The sequence below is a fragment of the Amblyomma mixtum genome, chromosome 3, assembly GCF_055824585.1.
Source record: "Amblyomma mixtum isolate Tamu chromosome 3, ASM5582458v1, whole genome shotgun sequence".
Taxonomy (NCBI): domain Eukaryota; kingdom Metazoa; phylum Arthropoda; class Arachnida; order Ixodida; family Ixodidae; genus Amblyomma; species Amblyomma mixtum.
The window spans coordinates 349,763,215-349,780,319 of NC_143014.1; the positions used below are offsets into that span (position 1 = coordinate 349,763,215).

Sequence of the window (17,105 nt, forward strand, 5' to 3'; positions counted from 1 at the left end):
CATTTAGAGCGCTACTTCTTCCTGAGTTGAGCTGCGTCAGCGCAAGCGGCAGCGCGAACGAGAAGCACAGCAGCGGATGAAAGTACGGCGGTAGCGAAGAGAGCGCGAAGAGGAAGGAGGAGGAGGGTCGAGTTAAGGCGAGAGCGCTGGTTGAGGCACGCACACGCAGGTCTCTCGGGTAACGAGCAGGTCCACTCCCTCGCCCGAGGTCTCACTTTACGGGCCGGAGTTGGACCCCATCCGCCATCCCATGAGCGTCTGCTTACCTTCAGAGATATCCTTACCCATTACCGAGATACCCGGCGCGTTTACGCACCGCCGGCTCCCTCCGTAAGCCTACCCCAGGCCTCCCACTGATGCCGACTCCACGCCCGTACTGCTCCCTACCCTATTCTCCCTCATTCCCCGCTGCCCCGATCAGTTCCTCTCCTCCTGTAACTTCTGCGGGAAACCGGGAGACTTTTTTCACGTCCTCCTAACGTGTCTGACCATCCCACAGCTTTCATATCCAACCACGGCGGAATGATACAGGGAGGCTCTCCTGGCCAACTCCGTTGATGCTGATCAGCGCCGGAGAATTACCTACGCCCGGAACCAGATGGCCCTCCATGGGCTCTCCTTTGGCCCGTATGGGCAGCCCCCTTAGGGTTGCCTCGTCCCATGTGACAGGGGAGGAGAGAGGGTGGGGTTTTCCCCGTCTTCATTGTTTGTCAATAAACATTTTCCGTGGCCAAACGCCGCCGCCGCCGTTTGGCATTGCAGTTTCCTTATGCTATCGAGTATCGTTCAAATACATCGACAAATGCGCTCAAGTTTCGCAGTACCGTTTATCTTAATCATTGAGCGATTTTTTACCTTTTACTGCACCTCTTTAACTTAAATCCGCCCTGCGTGCCTTGTGCGATAGCGCGTGCATTGCATCTTTTCATTACATTGTCTCGTTATTCCTGAACCTGCAACGCTGCATTTCGCAGCGCTCTTGGCGCGAAGGAACTCCTGAGAGCGAGTCGCAACGGCATGGACAAGCAGCAGGCTCCCACGAGCACCTCGGAAGAATGCGTGGAAGATTCGTAAGCGCCCAGGCTACTTATAGCCAATCTTTTCGTTGCTTTCGTGTTGTGTGTGGCGATGGAGGCGAAATTCTAGAACCCCGTGCGCTGCGTGATGTCAGTACAAGGAAATGGCTATGTTGCCGGAAGCCGGCGGAATAGCCGAAGAGCATGCCGGCCGCGTCGTCTTATTTGCTTGCTGGTGTCACGAGACATGCGCAGCAAAGGTAAGAAGCACGAATACAGTGCTACGTTCCATCGGTTCTGCGACGGTGGATTTGTACGGCTTTTGGGGACGCAAAAGACAGAAATTCAGAGCGCCCGTCGAAAGGAAATTTTTCGCTAAACCACCCTTAGCTGAGCTAAACTACAACCATTCCTCAGGAAAGGCAAATGCGTACTGCCTGACTTCTTGGCGGATACCCCAACCGCACCTTGAGGGGAGGGATGAGAACAAGGGGAACGAACAAAGGAGATGGTGCCTTCGTTAAGGGCTCCATGCACTTTGACTATCTAAATCCGCGAGGCGAAAGCCTGTCCACGCAACTTTGGCTGCTACTGTTTATGCATCTGATGAGTAACTAGTCATGCCTGGTTAATGATTAACTATTAATGACTGGTTAGTGATTAGTTAGTCATGACTAATTTCTTGATGACTAACTAGTCACAATTGATCAACTAGATATGCTTGGTTAACGACTTACTAGTCATGACTAATTAGTCGATCACTGGTTATTGACTAGTTAGTCGTGACTTGGACTACTAACGACTGGCTATGACTTTCACTTCAATATGTAATGAACGGACGGACAGTCGTGGCCGCGAATGTGAGCTGTTAAAGGCTTTGGCCTTGAGGAACGTAGCACTGTATTCGTGCTCCTTACATTAGCTGCGCACGTCACGTGACGTCAGCGAGCCAATAAGACGACACAGCTGGCATCCTCATTTTCGGGTATTCTGCCCGCTGCTGGCAACATAGCCACTTCTTTAAGGATATTTATACCATGCGTATCAACTACTGGGCTGGACTGGCACAGAGACCGATTCGCTGGACAGGATGTCAATTTCTGATCGCTGATGACAGCGTGCGCAGGATCTTTACAGCGTTAAAGGAATTAATAAAAAGGCGATAGCCCGACGTTAATCCGGTTCAAATTAGAGAAATCGGCCGCCAGAGCAATAATTCGAAGTTTCCAAGATCGCTCAGAACGTGTAGATCAAGTTCCAGCTGTAGAAATTCGAGTTCAGATTCCTCCTCTGTGCACCTCTAATTTGTACCTATAGTTTTGATCCGTTATATATGTGCCACTATAGCGAACATTTGCATAAAGTTTGGGGGCCGCGCTTTTGGCGCAGAATGTTTCAAGCGATGTCAAATGACTTGGCACGTTCCTGAGGATAATATTAGTAATTGAGATGCAGCTCAAAATATGTGCGGGATTGGCAACTACAACCTTTCCCGCCCCCAAACTTTGCATTCCGAGGACCTTCAGACGGCCATTACGGCTGAACAGGTTGTCACAGGGGGTTCAGGATGGTGTCAAACGATTTGTCGTGTTGTGAAGCATATGTCTTAGAAATTTTTTAGCTGATATTACAAAGAAATATCAAGGACATAAGGTAGGTGGCTTATATCGCAACAGTAATGAAAAATCCATGAGGTAGAGAGCGTTGCTTGTCTCTTAGAAGGGAGGTTTCTGGAAAGGAAAGATCCGTGGATGTTTGGATTTGGTCTTCTCCATCTTTGCTGATAACACCGACGCAAACACTTGAAGCTCCCGTAATTAACGCTTTTAAGTTGAACACTGAGGCAGTGTCGGTGGAAGATTTTTTCTTATTTCACTCCCATTTTCCTCCGTTCCCTTACGGCGCGGTTGACGAGTCCACAAAGAAGTGAGATAGTAACTACGCCATTTAATTTTCATTTTCATTTGTAGGTCACTTTTGGAGGGGCGGTTTATTGACAAAATACATTGCTTGACTTATCTGCGAAGAAAAAAAATGGAAGGGGGGGTGGGGGCACTTATTATTAGCGCTGTGTATTTCGTGGACTTCGCCAAAGAAAAATAGAATTTGTATAAATATACCAAAGAAAAGCACTCGCTGGAAGATGTGCCGCCCCCTGTCCCCCCCATCCCCCCCATCCATCCCCCCACCCACCCAAGTACGCCAGTGGGCTAATGGGGTCTTTCTAAACTGAATTTCTTGTTTGAGAGTGGAAAGGTGGGACTGCTGCTCTTTTCCTCAAATCCGCCCTTCATGCCTTTGTGATAGCACATGCATTACACCTTTTGATTATTTTCTCTCCTTATTCCTCACCCTGGAACGTTACGATTCGCAGCGCACTTGGCACGACGGAACCCGTGAGCGCGACTCGCAGCGGCATGGACGAACAGCAGACTTGCACGAGCAGCTCGGAAGAATCCGTCGAAGAATCGTAAGCGCTCGGGCTACTTTTAGCCAGTGTTTTCGTTGCTTTCGTGTTGTGTGCACCGATGAAGGCAAAATTCAAGAGGCCAGTGTACTGTGCGATGTCAGTGCAGCGCCCGCATTTTGATGGAGGCAGAGTGCAAAAGTCTCACGTTCTGTGTACGATGTCACTGCATATCAGTTACCGGTCCTTAGGTTCTCTGTGTTAATCCGGAGTCATACTCTACGGCACCTCCTTTTCTCTTCCCTCTTACACTACATACCTTCCCCGACGGCGTGGTTGAGCGGTCCATTGAGAGTGAGCCAGCTGCTGCACCTTTTTTTTCCTTTCTTTTCCTCACAATTTTTTTGTGTATTTACTGCTCCTGACACCACACCGAATCCATCCATGCACTGAAATCACGGTGACTGAAACCTTTGCAATCGTAGGAGCAGCATTGAAATTGGTTTTTGAGGAACGCAAATGGCTCAGTAACTGTTTCAAATATCTCGGTGGGCACCGGAACCGCGCCCGTAAGAGAAGGGATAAAGGAGGGAGTGAAAGAAGAAATGAAGAAAGAGGTGCCGCAGTGGAGAGCTCCGGATTAACTTCGACCACCTGGGGTCCTTTAACGTGCACTGATATCGCATCCAAATGTTGCCGCCGCGATCGGGTTTGAACCCGGGTATTCCGGCTCAGTAGCCGAGCGTCCTAATGAATGAGCCACTGTGGCAGGTATGGGAGTATTGAAGTCGTTGCATGGTTTCAAGCAGATCACACAGGTTGGTAAATTCGTCTTTGAGGAAAGGAAATGGCGCAGGATCTGTCTCACATATCTCGGTGGACAATTTAACCATCAAACATGTTGCTCTTCAACATATGCAATGGAACATCGTTAGTTATTTCGCTTATATATTGTCTTGGCGGGAAAGAAATTTCTAACGGATGCGCTCCTGCATCCGGTGGGGAATCGCCCTTCCCACTGTCCTCGTTGTCGAATCCTTAGCCCCCTTGCACGTGTGTGCTGCGATGAAACCGCCGCGGCCTCCTATTGCCTCTGCGCTTTGCCCTTGCCGTCGCCTGCCTCGAGGCCCACAGGCTCCACGTGGTTCGTGGGGAAGGGAAGCTGAGGAGAGGCCCTTGCCAGGGGGAGTAAATCGCGAGCAACTTCCTTCCCGGCTAATTGGAAAAACCTTCTCTGAAGCCGTAACTGGTCCGCCAATAGCTATGATCGCAACTGGACAAGGCAGCGGCGCTAAAGTTTGTAATAGAGCGAGGTTTAACCACAGGAAGTTTCTGAAGAGACTACGGCACCTCTTTCTTTCTCTTTTCTTTCACTCCCAACTTCCAATTTCCTTAGGCGCGGTTGAGGGGGTCATCGAGATATGTGAGACAGATATTCCGCCATTCCAAAACCAATTTTAAAAGAGCTATCTCTATCCCTTTTGTATTTCTGGCCACAGCGGCCGTTGTTACCATCTCATATGGTTTTCGTGTTTCGTGAACTCCCCCAGTAACGTTATCTCGGGCGCTGTCGACTGCTTTGTGGCGCCGGTCACAGACACTTTGGCGTCGCATTCCTGCGTGTGTTAGTGATGTCGGTGCCGCGACAGCTACGGTGGTGTTTGGCTTTGGGCTCGCGACCTTGTAAACTGACACTGCGAATATTGCAGCGAGACTCGCAGAGATATGACGGGAACCCCTACCTGCGCTCGCTTTCTCGGGAGCCACTGCTCATTTTCACGCCGTGGATCATAAACTATGATTTACTCACTGCTATGATTTGATTCGGCACATCCTGGGAACTGATAGTTCAAGTGTATGCTAAGTGAATTCTATTGGTGTTCCATATATTGCCATGGACTGTGAAGGCCATTGCGTGATAGCGGTTTCCCTTCACGGGTATACGTGAACACTATGCAATTTTTTCAATAATGTGCGATGCTAAGGTACATAGTGCGCGCATTAAATTGTGTGCAATCACTGTGCACAAAATGATTCCTATGTATCGCATGAACAGTATGCACGGAATGATTGCACACGTATTGCTTGAATGATGCACGAACTGATGTACTTAAAATATGAGCTGCGCCGTTTGGGAGAAGCTTAACACCTCTGGTGCGCGGACAAATGTTATCTGTATTTTAGGGAATGGTGTAACATAGACGTGTAATGTATATTGAGATACATCCATTTTAGACTTAAAATAACCTGAAGTCCATGCGCGTAAATAAAACAATGAAAAATATTTTTTGTTCTCCGTACATTGGCTCAGCGCTGCACTTACCACTGCTGACCACCAGCGCAACCACTTTTAACCTGCCACAACACACAAAGAAATGGTGTGCGAAAACCTCTAGCGCGTGACTGCGGCAGAGTAGGTGGACAGGGAAACATCGGCCCACCTGCCCTAGCGGGCCTGATTTTAGACTTGTCCACGGGTAAACTAGATGCCATCGGAGAATGAAGAAACTCAGGGTAGGCGGTTTCGCCACATTTTTTGGCGCCGCTCCCCAATGCTTCCCCCGCTACTTGGATGCCGTTTCAGCGCCCTTGCGTATGCGCACAAGAAAATCTAGCAGACGACGCCACTGCTCCTAGCGTTACTATTTGCTGCGCCGTCGTCCGAAAACTCCAAGTAGTCCTTGCGAAAGCGCGTGACTTCCGGCACGCTTTTTGGCGTGCAGCTCGGATAGCGAGGGCTCCTGAGCTTTCCTTCTTCCTCCATGGTATATGCCATGCTAACATCCCCTCACCCCCGTGTTTCGGTTATCCGTTGTCATGGGGATTGATACGCCGTTATTCGTCCCCCAACCGCTATGAAGGTAACTGAAGGAAGAACTGGCGCCAGCGTCTGTAATTCGCGGCCACTGGATTGCATAGGAAATGTCACCCACCCCTGCCCTCACTATCCGAGCTGTACGCCAAAAATATGCCGGAAGTCACGTGTTTTCACAAGGACTACTGGGAGTTTTTGCCGACGGCGCAGCAATAGTCACGTTGGCCGCAGTGGCGCAGTCTGTCGCATTATCTCCTGCGCATGCGCCAGCGCGCGGAGTCGACGCCAACAAACCAGAGGGAGCACTCACGTCTAACTTCAAATAATGTGACCTAACGGCCTCTCCTAATTTTTTTCCTTCCTTCATACCATGCTCTGAGCAATGACATTTTTAAGAGCTTTAGCTCTTACGTTTGTCAAGGACGCGTCTGTCTGCACCGAAGGTCAAATTGACCGAAACAGTAACTATGTGCACACACTGTCACATAATAACAGTGGGCGAGTAGCGCCTTAACTCATACCTATACTTTCTATCCGTTATATATGTGCCAGTATAGCCACCATCGAAAAGGGACCCCCCCCCCCCCCCCCCCGTGGTATTACGATTTGCATGAAAATGCATCTGCCATCGAAACCTGAATCACCTGAGGTGCGGTTAGTGGGAATAAAAGGGCAGGGAGAGGACAGGGAGAGGGGAAGAAGTGGGGGACCACAGAAGAAAGGATAGGTGAAGGGTGGCGTTATGCACTTCACAACTTTTCATTTCTGCCCCCTCATTCCTTGTCCTGAAGAGTTACAATTCCTAGCGGCCTTGGTACGAATGAACCTATGAGCCCGACTAGCAACAGCATGGACGAACAGCAGGCTTCCACGAGCAGCTCGGAAGTATCCGTCGAAGAATCGTATGCGCTCGGGCTACTTTTGGCCAGTGTTTTCGTTGCTTTAGTGTTGTCTGGGCCATTGCCTCTGATTCTGTGACGCTCCTGATATTTTAAAAATAATCACTCGCAGCACACAGCGTGTTAAGACATCAGCAGAGTCGCGTCTGTACCCGTTTCGTAAAACTCCTTATACAGCATGCGCTTTTGCGTGGAAAGCCGCGGTCGAAAAAAAAGAAACACCTCAAACCGAATATTGACGGCCACGGACTTATCTTCGTCCAGCGATTACAATTGCCCTGCCGCTTACCCGAAAGACGCGGGCTCGATTCAGCCACGGCGGTCAAATTTCGATGGAGGCGAAATTTTAGAGGTCCTCGTACAGTGCGTTATCAGTGCACGTTAAACCCAGGGGGCCGAAATCTCCGGAGCCCTTCACTGCGGCGGCTCTCATAGCCTGAGTCGCTTTCGGACGTTAACCCCCCATAAACCAAACCGAACTTTGTATGTTCGGGAGGACAAAATTTCTAATTGAGATGAAGCCCAAATTTTGTGTGGGATTCGCAAAGACGACCTTCTCCGCCTCCAAACCGCACACTCCGAGGACCTTCAGAGGGCCATTACGGCCGAATCGTTTGTCGCAGGGGGTTCCGAATGGCGTCAAACAATTCATCGGGTTGTGGTTCACGCGTTAAGTTCATTAACTGTTATAACGAGAAAATATACCGTATATTCGGCCGCGGCGCTTGAATTTCTTTGGAGGAGAAATTCGAGGCACGTGTACTGTGCGATGTCAGTGCACATTAAAGAACCCCAGGTGGTCGAAATTTCCGGACCCCTCCACTACGGCGTCTCTCATAGCCTTTGTCGCTTTGGGACGTTAAACCCCATAAACCAACCAACCTATACCGTATATTACGAAGGTAGCTGTAAATCGCAATAGTATAGTGCAAAATATGTGGTAGATGGCGCAGCTTTGTGACTTAGAAGGGTTATTTCTGGAAAGGAAACATACCTGGGTGTTTGGATTTCGTCTTCTCCACGTTTGCTAAGCATATCTATGAAAACTCCTGAAGCTCCCGTAGATGGCGCTCTGAAATCGAGCACTCAGGCAGTGATGGCAGATAATTTTTTTATGCTTCCGCACGTGCACTTATGCATTGCGGAGAATCCACTTTGGCTGCTGACTGCCTCTGCCTTTCTGCTCTTTGCATCCTCTACCTCCAGAAACTTAGGCTCCTTGTGCTGGTAGAAAAACATTGCCATATTTTCGTGGCTCCCCACGTGCGCTTATGCATTGCGGATAATCCACTATCGCTGCTGATTACCTTTGCCTTTCTGCTCTTCGCATCCCCTACCTCCAGGCACTTAGGCTCCGCGTGCGTGTACAAAAACATGCCATATTTTCATGGCTCCCCACGTGCACTTATGCATTGCGGAGAACCCACTTTGGCTGCTGACTGCCTCTGCCTTTCTGCTCTTCGCATCCCCTACCGCCAGGCACTTATTATCCTCGTGCTTGTAGAAAAACATTGCCCTATTTTCATATCTCCCCACGTGCACTTATGCATTGCGGAGAATCCACTTTGGTTGCTGACTGCCTCTGCCTTTCTGCTCTTCGCATCCCCTACCGCCAGGCACTTATTATCCTCGTGCTTGTAGAAAAACATTGCCCTATTTTCATATCTCCCCACGTGCACTTATGCATTGCGGAGAATCCACTTTGGTTGCTGACTGCCTCTGCCTTTCTGCTCTTCGCATCCCCTACCGCCAGGCACCTATTCTCCTCGTGCTTGTAGAAAAACATTGCCCTATTTTCATATCTCCCCACGTGCACTTATGCATTGCGGAGAATCCACTTTGGTTGCTGACTGCCTCTGCCTTTCTGCTCTTCGAATCCCCTACCGCCAGGCACTTATTATCCTCGTGCTTGTAGAAAAACATTGCCCTATTTTCATATCTCCCCACGTGCACTTATGCATTGCGGAGAATCCACTTTGGTTGCTGACTGCCTCTGCCTTTCTGCTCTTCGCATCCCCTACCGCCAGGCACTTATTATCCTCGTGCTTGTAGAAAAACATTGCCATATTTTCATGGCTCTCCACGTGCAATTATGCACTTCGGAGAATCCACTTTGTTTGCTGACTGTCTCTGCCTTTCTGCTCATCGCCTCCCGTACCTCCAGGCACTTAATCTCCGCGTGCTTCTAGAAAAACATCGCCATATTTTCAGGGCTCCCCACGTGCAATTATGCACTGCGGAGAATCCACTTTGTTTGCTGACTGCCTCTGCCTTTCTGCTCATCGCCTCCCCTACCTCCAGGCACTTAGGCTCCGCGTGCTTCTACAAAAACATCGCCATATTTTCAGGGCTCCCCACGTGCAATTATGCACTGCGGAGAATCCACTTTGTTTGCTGACTGCCTCTGCCTTTCTGCTCATCGCCTCCCCTACCTCCAGGCACTTAGGCTCCGCGTGCTTCTACAAAAACATCGCCATATTTTCAGGGCTCCCCACGTGCAATTATGCACTGCGGAGAATCCACTTTGTTTGCTGACTGCCTCTGCCTTTCTGCTCATCGCCTCCCGTACCTCCAGGCACTTAGGCTCCGCGCGCTTCTACAAAAACATCGCCATATATTCAGGGCTCCCCACGTGCACTTGTGCATTGCGGAGAATCCACTTTAGCTGCTGACTGCCTCACCTCTCCTGCTCCTCTCTTCCCCTCTGCGTCTAGGCCTTCAGGCTGCGCGTGCAGCGATAAAAGCAGCGACGTCATCTATGCTTGCCCACTTACACTTTTGCATGAATTCCGGAGAACTTACCTTGGCGGCTGACGTCCTCTGCGCTTGTGCCCATGCTGGACCCGCTTGCTCGCTAGCGCGCCTTTTATCAGTGCCTATACTTACCGCACGATCATAGTTTGCCGAGTTACAGACGCATTTACCTGGAAGCCGTATTGTGTAATGTATAGAAACGTATACATATTACTTCAACTTTAAGGAACATAGCGCAGTATTTTGGCGGCTATTATCTTGGAACCGACAGTTTCCTTCTACTGCAATATTTTTTACTGAAGAATCTACTCAAAAAACAGCTCAGAACGACCGATGTGCATTAAGATGCTAGGTGCCACCAGCCGGGATGGTGTCATTTTTTTCCTGCCCATGTGCTTTATTTTAAGTAAACCTGAGAGGAGATATGAAATGAAGTGAAATGAAATGAAATTTATTTCAGCAGAATCGGGGTACATATACTTGATGTTTTTTGTTTTTATATCTCCTGAGGTTCACGAGGCAAAAGGCGTCCATATGGCGCCTGACGGGGCCTCGTGACCTTCACGCACGCCGTGCGTGACCTGTGCGTGACCACGCCGTGCGTGACGAGAGCACTCGTGCTCTCGTGGTCCTTGAGACTATGTGGCCTTCCACTCCTTTATTGGGTGAAACTATTACCTGTGCTGCGTCGTGCATGTTATAAGAATTTGTACTTGATTGCAGCCCCGACGAAGGAGTCAAAATCTGGCGCCTGAGTGACTTTGAGATCGGCCGGCCACTGGGGAAGGGCAGGTTCGGCAAAGTCTACCTTGCCCGAGAAAAAACGACGCACTATCTCGTTGCTGCTCTCAAGGTGGGTAGACAGTGCGCATTGAGATCATTTAATGTAGAGTTTGTATCACAGCACTGCATTAGTTGAGCGAGAATTGGTTTCTTACAGCACGTCACTGCTGCCGTATCACCTACATTTTGCTGTCCGACAGCAGTGTACGTGTGCTGTCAGCGGGGGCTCGATTTCCTCCTTTATATACCGGGTGATGCGCTTAAGGTGTTCTGTAATTTAAAAAAAAGGCTTTTTCGAGTTAGCAGACATAAAACTCTCAGCGGTGCAGCACACCAGAATACACCTAAGGCGCTTTAACTAATAGACTGCTTGACTAGTACTGAATATATAACTTTTTAACTATTACTTTTAGTCTCCTTACTTCGAGGGGTGTAGCTTCGCCTTAAGTAATATCCATATCAGTATTTAGAACTTTGAAAACGAAGTTGTCCTCGGCGCTGTGGCCAAACACCAGCAGCTTAATACAGCAAGGCGTGGCTTTTTTTTAAACACACGCCTAATGGTGCACCAATGAGCCCAAAAGGGAGACTGTTCCACCCCCTTGTCTTTGCAAGCAAATGCTCATGCATGGCGCAGTTTAAACACGAACGTTTTTTTAGCCACCGTTGCGGCACACGTGTGAGGTCGCAGCTATCACATCATCGAAGCTTCGCCTTGTCCGATAAAGAAATCTTAGTCGCACAGGGAGAGATCTGTTATCTGTCTGTATAAAGCGCACCGAACTCAGCGCTTATCCTAACCTAGTCAACAACAACAAAAAAAAAAACGGCCGAACGATGCCAGAAGTACGATATTCTGCTGTTTTGTCGTAACGACAGATTTTTCTTTTGTTTTGTAGCTTTTTTCAATACTACTGTATTTATTTTTTATAGTACTTCTATTCAGTCTGTGGTTCTGCAGTACTTCACTGCCGTAACGATACAAAATTCTGTCGTTCCTGCAAAACATTTTGTTGTTACAGGAAGATCATGAGCAGGAACATTGCAGAAAATCTCTGTGACGACAGATAATTTTATATTGTATTTCTAGATTGGGATTTGTTGCTTTTCTTCGTATTTCTTTTTCGTTGCGCTCTTGGCCAGGTATCAATCTGTAATAACGTGCCGAACTGTACGTCGTGTCTGAAATCTGATTTTCCGCAACTTTCCAGAATTGCGGCTCCGCCATTCTGAAGCGATTTATATAGAACGGGAGCACTGTGATTGTGTGCATACTGCATTCATGCACCGAGGCCCAGGGCTCATCAAAATTTAACAAAGCTAAGCACCTATTCCTACAGCTAATTATTATATATGTAGTTATTAGAATAATTACAATTATTGTTTTTATGTTTATAAGAATAAAAATAGTACAAATAAAACAGAAACACAAAAGTAAACCTAAATATGACAACAATAAAAAATAACTAAATAAAACAAAAAATCACAAAATTAATACAAATTAACGACATCATAAAAATAGCGCAGTATGTCCTAACTCGAAATGTACTCCGCAAACGCGTGATGTCACCTATGACGTCATCTCACCAACCGGCACTCCGTCTCCACCCTGGCAGCTGCCGGCGCATGCGCGTGACCTCACCTATGACGTCATCACCACAGTAACAGGCGCATCAACAGAGGCGGAAGTGGCTTTCGCCTCATCGCACTTTAGTAAGAGCAAAGTGCCCCCCAGAACTTTTATCGCTGGCTGTCGTATGTGCAGCCTTACAATGAATTTACAAACAATACAGCGCAACCATATGAAAATCTTACAATCAGCTTAAGCTGTCAAAGTGTGGTCACGTATGGCATCCGGAGGCAATCAAGTATAGTATCGGCAGGCGGTCGACAAGGAAGCCTGTCAGAACTGCTTGAAACTTGAACGCTGTTTATTGTGGGATCTTGTTTCCGCAAATGAGTAAAACTCAGCTACAGCCATACCATCAAGTGTACCAGCTGGTCGACGAAGAGCAGGATCACCGTCGCCCTCACACAGCGTTCAGTTTAAAGGTCACGAGGAAGTTTATAGATAAGGAGCGAAACGACACTACGACAACCTCCAACATCGTACAAGCCATTGCGAACGGCTACAATATTTCCATAAATAACTGGTCGCCTATTGTGTCACAGAGTGATAAGACCACGTGCCGTTGCGTTCGAGCATTCACAAACATTACAAATTTTCACGAAAATACAGCAGCACCTTAAGCCTGTAGACGCAAAGGTTCTGTGCACTCTGCCAGTTTTCAATTTCATGGAGTTTGTTTATGTACGGAAAAAAAGAGTGTTTAGACCTATTAAAAGATATCTTGGCACAAAGCAACAACATGCTCAATAAATTTCAAGAATTTCGGTTGGCAGTGTTATTACAGCCCTCGAGCACTGCTCCCTTTGCTTGTGAATACATAAACATTTATTAAGGCGAATACCTTCAATGGCTCATTGTTGTCCGTCCGTCCGCGAAAACTGTCACATTATAGCTATCAATCATCCTGATGACGTCATCAGTGGTGTAATAGGCCATAACCAAACATCACTAAAATCATCGTAAAATAAAATTAACAAAATGAGGTAACAAAAATTAAAGTAAGAAGAATAACATAAGAGTGATAATAAATAAACGTGCAAATAAAGTGACTTAAAAATAAATCTTAGAAATTATTATTTTATTACATTAAGAACTCGCGGTTCGATCCCGACCGTGGCGGTCGAAATTCGATTGAGGCGAAATTCTAGAGGCCCGTGTATTGTGCGATGTCAGTGTACGTTAAAGAACACCAGGTGGTCGAAATTTCCGAAGCCCTTCACTACGACGTCTCTCATAGCCAGAGTCGCTTTGGGACGTACGCCATTAACCAAACCAAACCAAACAGTCCGAACAGCTCACCATCTAAGTTGTGAGGTTTCTGGCATTCTTTTTGCTACTATGGTGTTCTCGCGTCTTCTGTTAAAAAGGCCTTCAGATAAGGTGTTTAGCAAGACATGTCCTAATCACACAAAGAAAAGATGTGTAAACGTTGTGCATGACACGGCAGCAGTGGCCTAGCGGTTTGGGCATCCGCACCGTAAGGGGGAGGTGCGGAATCCAGTCCCTAGTGCCGCCAGGTATAACCGTCAGTTTCCAGTTGGTGCAAGCTTTCCCCTTCCCTGGTGTCCGACTTCTCTGGGATGAAATTCTTGGAAAATGGGTCTCTGACCCCACCGTGAGCAGATGAAAATAGCGTTTGCCATGGTGCTTTTTGGCCAAAGCTTCCCTTGAAGGCTGCCAACAAACTCATCGTCAACGTCGTGCGTGCTGGTCCTGTTCAAGTCTGAGCTGCAGCGCTGCAATATGGAGCGTCAGTTGCAAAGGGAAATCGAGATCCAGTCCCACCTAAGGTGAGCTTGCTTGCTTTGCGATCGGCATTGTCAGGAGTCCACCCTGTAGCACAGTGCTTTGTGCTACATTCTTGTTTGAAGATTATCCCGCTCTTTGTGTTTGTTGTTTTTTTTTGTGTGTAGATTTAGTTATGGCCTGGGCGTGCTCATTAACTGCAGTTCTTTATTTATCTTTGAAGTTTTTTAATGCGAGAGCTTTATATGACTCTGTCACGTAAGCAAAAAGTGTCCGCAATTTTGTCCGGACGATTGCGTCGTCCTTTGAAGATAAATGTGTGAAAGTGTGATTGTGACACATTGTGTGTGATAAGATGTTCCCGTGGAAAAATTTGCATGATGAAGTGTAATTAGTTTAATAATTAAACGAGAAAAAACTCAAAAATTACACTTAGACGTTAAAACAGCCGCGGACGTCGATATAGTATGTGGACGTTTTTCTTTCGCATCGCTCCAATGCAGGTCGCCGCAGTGATATCAAAGTTTTTTTTCTTCTGCAATTATATCACTTGTCTGCTGCGCCAGGCAGCTAAGAAGCTGGAGGATATTCTCCTGACACTGTCTTCTGAGCCTCTTTTTTTTCCCTCATTGGAAGTGCACACGTGCCACTATCACGTCTGATTGCAGCCAGCCAGGAAGTGGAAAATTGATAACTGCGCACAAGTAAAGTCAACACGCTCTAAAGCGAAAGGCGTTTCACAGCCCAGGTTCCGCACACGGCTTCTTTTGACAACGCTTGATTAAGTTTGTTGGCGTTCTAAGTACTAATTATGCAGTTGTATTGGTTTTTCAACGTCCTTATGAAAGAACAATTGATGCGTTCTGGACGTAGCATGGTGGCTGGTAGAAGATACCACGCTGTGATTTTGTACGGGGGCTCTTTCTCGGTTATTTTGTTATTGTCGATGTGGCAATGTAAAAAGTCTGACCTAATACTTGGAATTTTGAAGGAGACAGGCCCCACCAGCAATTTTACAATAAGCTTTGCAGCGGGACATCATTGTAATAAGAAGAGTACCAGAAGCCATGCTTATGTAAATTTCACACAAAAATTCCATGGCGTGATGTATGCCGTAATGAAGTGCATTTGTGTGCAGAAAGTATAGCAGTTTTGATGAAAAAGTTCATTCGAGAAATCAATGCCGTCATTCTCGTCAACTTCCGTTTCGTTTCTTATTTTTATATTTTGTATTCTCAAGCAAAGCAGTCACGGTGACGCACTGCCGCGCTTAACCTTGGTTAAGCTAACCACGGTTTTCGCAAAGCATGCTGCTGCTGTTCACACGGCAGAGTTAGACTAATTGTTAACGTCGGTTAAGGTCTCCACTCTGAAGGAAAAAAGCGGTTGCATAACTGAGCTTAAGCGTGCCCTTGTGACAAGGATATTATTAGGCGGGCAAAATAAGTGCATTGGCATTCTTTTCTCCTTTTTTTTTTTGCTTGAAAGTAAAGGATATGCATCCATTAAACAACCTTGAAATTCATGAAGACCTTTTCACTCAGTAATGGTTTTTAAGCGTCCATCTGTTCTGTCGTTTTCTATGTATGCTCTGTTATGAGTGCTGATTTAGTTAATAATATTTAACTCGCACGCACTTCAACATTACTAGAAATTGTCGAACAGTTTGATAATAGTTTAAAACGCAACTTCAAGCAGGCACCTGCTGATTTGAAGGAGACACTCTACTTGACAAACGTACGTCCCATCTTAGAATATGGTTGTGCGACTAGGGATCCTCCAACAAAAACACTTATCAGCGAGCTCGAACGAATTCAAAAACGAGCAGAAAGGTTTGTGTCCGCAAACTATGAATTGACCAAAAGCTCTTCTCAGCTTTGCAAAAATTTGGGCTGGCCTTGACTGCAAGACAGGCGCAAATACCTAAGACGGCTATTTCACAATATTTTTAGAGGCTCAACAGGTTTGTCTAAAGATTCATACATGAAAGCTCCCAGCTACATATCCTCCCGTTTAGATCATTCTTTAAAGGTTCAAGAATACCAGTGCCGTATAAATGTCCTTAAAAACTCATTTTTCCCAGAACAGTGCATGACTGGAATAAATTGCCGGAAGAAGTTGTCTTAGCCCCGCAATCTTCTTTTGAAAATGCTCTGTGCGACTTTTGTTGAATTAAATTTTTTTTTCGTCTTTCTTGCTTTCATGATCCTTTAGTAATAAGTTTACTTAGTATTGGAATGCGTTGTATTTTTATTTTTATTGTTTGTTTGTTTCGTACGCAGTGTCATCTGCATGACAATGTATGCTTTGCAACTGTATCCCCCCTGCAAAAATGCCCTGAACGGGCGCTGTAGGTACGTGAATAAATAAATAAATAGTACAAAACGGGATTGTTCAAACGTATGTTCAAAATAAGTTCCTTTTCTTCCCTTCCCGTGTGTTGCATTTATCTTTCAGTGCGCACTAACACAGCGTTTGGTTTGCGAGTGACCACCGGTGCCAAACTGGTTCACATGCCCAACGGCCACTTTGGGCCTTCCCTCGCAGGCACCCAAACATCCTATGCCTCTACACCTGGTTTCATGACAGCACCCGTGTCTACCTCATCCTTGGGTATGCACCTCAGGGGGCGCTGTACCCCCGTCTTCTTGACGCAGGGCGATTCACCGACCAGCAAGCAGCCACGGTGAGTGCTCTGTCCTTTTATCACTCGTGTGTCACCCCCGTCATGTGTCACTGCCGTCACCACGGCTCTCAGTGATGGCACAGCCCCTCCTCTGATGATGTTGTGGAGACGAATCGTGGGCACCAGTCATCGTCAGGTCTCCACAAATATATTCGGCTGGACGCGCTCAGCCAGGCTGGGATGGAACAGCGCTGCGCCGGCCTTGCAGTTAAGCAGCCATGAAAATCCAGTCTGCGCGTGCTTGGCAGGCGTACTGGGACAGTCGTCGTCTTCGGCTGCCGGACCACGATGGCACGCTACAGGGCCAAAATGTCACAATGTCACAGGGCTACAATGTCACAAAAGCCCTGTGCCTCTGGGCACAAGCCA

At 47.2% G+C, this 17,105-nt stretch overlaps 1 protein-coding gene across 1 annotated transcript in view; it reads left to right on the forward strand.

Annotated features, from left to right (window-relative positions):
• The first annotated feature begins 608 nt into the window (after positions 1-608).
• The window catches only part of LOC149356322 (aurora kinase C-like), a 29,747-nt gene continuing 13,250 nt past the window's right edge, over positions 609-17,105 (forward strand). The window contains exons 1-5 of the mRNA XM_089576308.1: positions 609-682; positions 975-1,070; positions 10,615-10,734; positions 14,008-14,094; positions 16,598-16,736. Of these exons, the coding sequence (XP_089432434.1) occupies positions 609-682; positions 975-1,070; positions 10,615-10,734; positions 14,008-14,094; positions 16,598-16,736 (516 nt within the window). The remainder of the gene's footprint in view (positions 683-974; positions 1,071-10,614; positions 10,735-14,007; positions 14,095-16,597; positions 16,737-17,105) is intronic.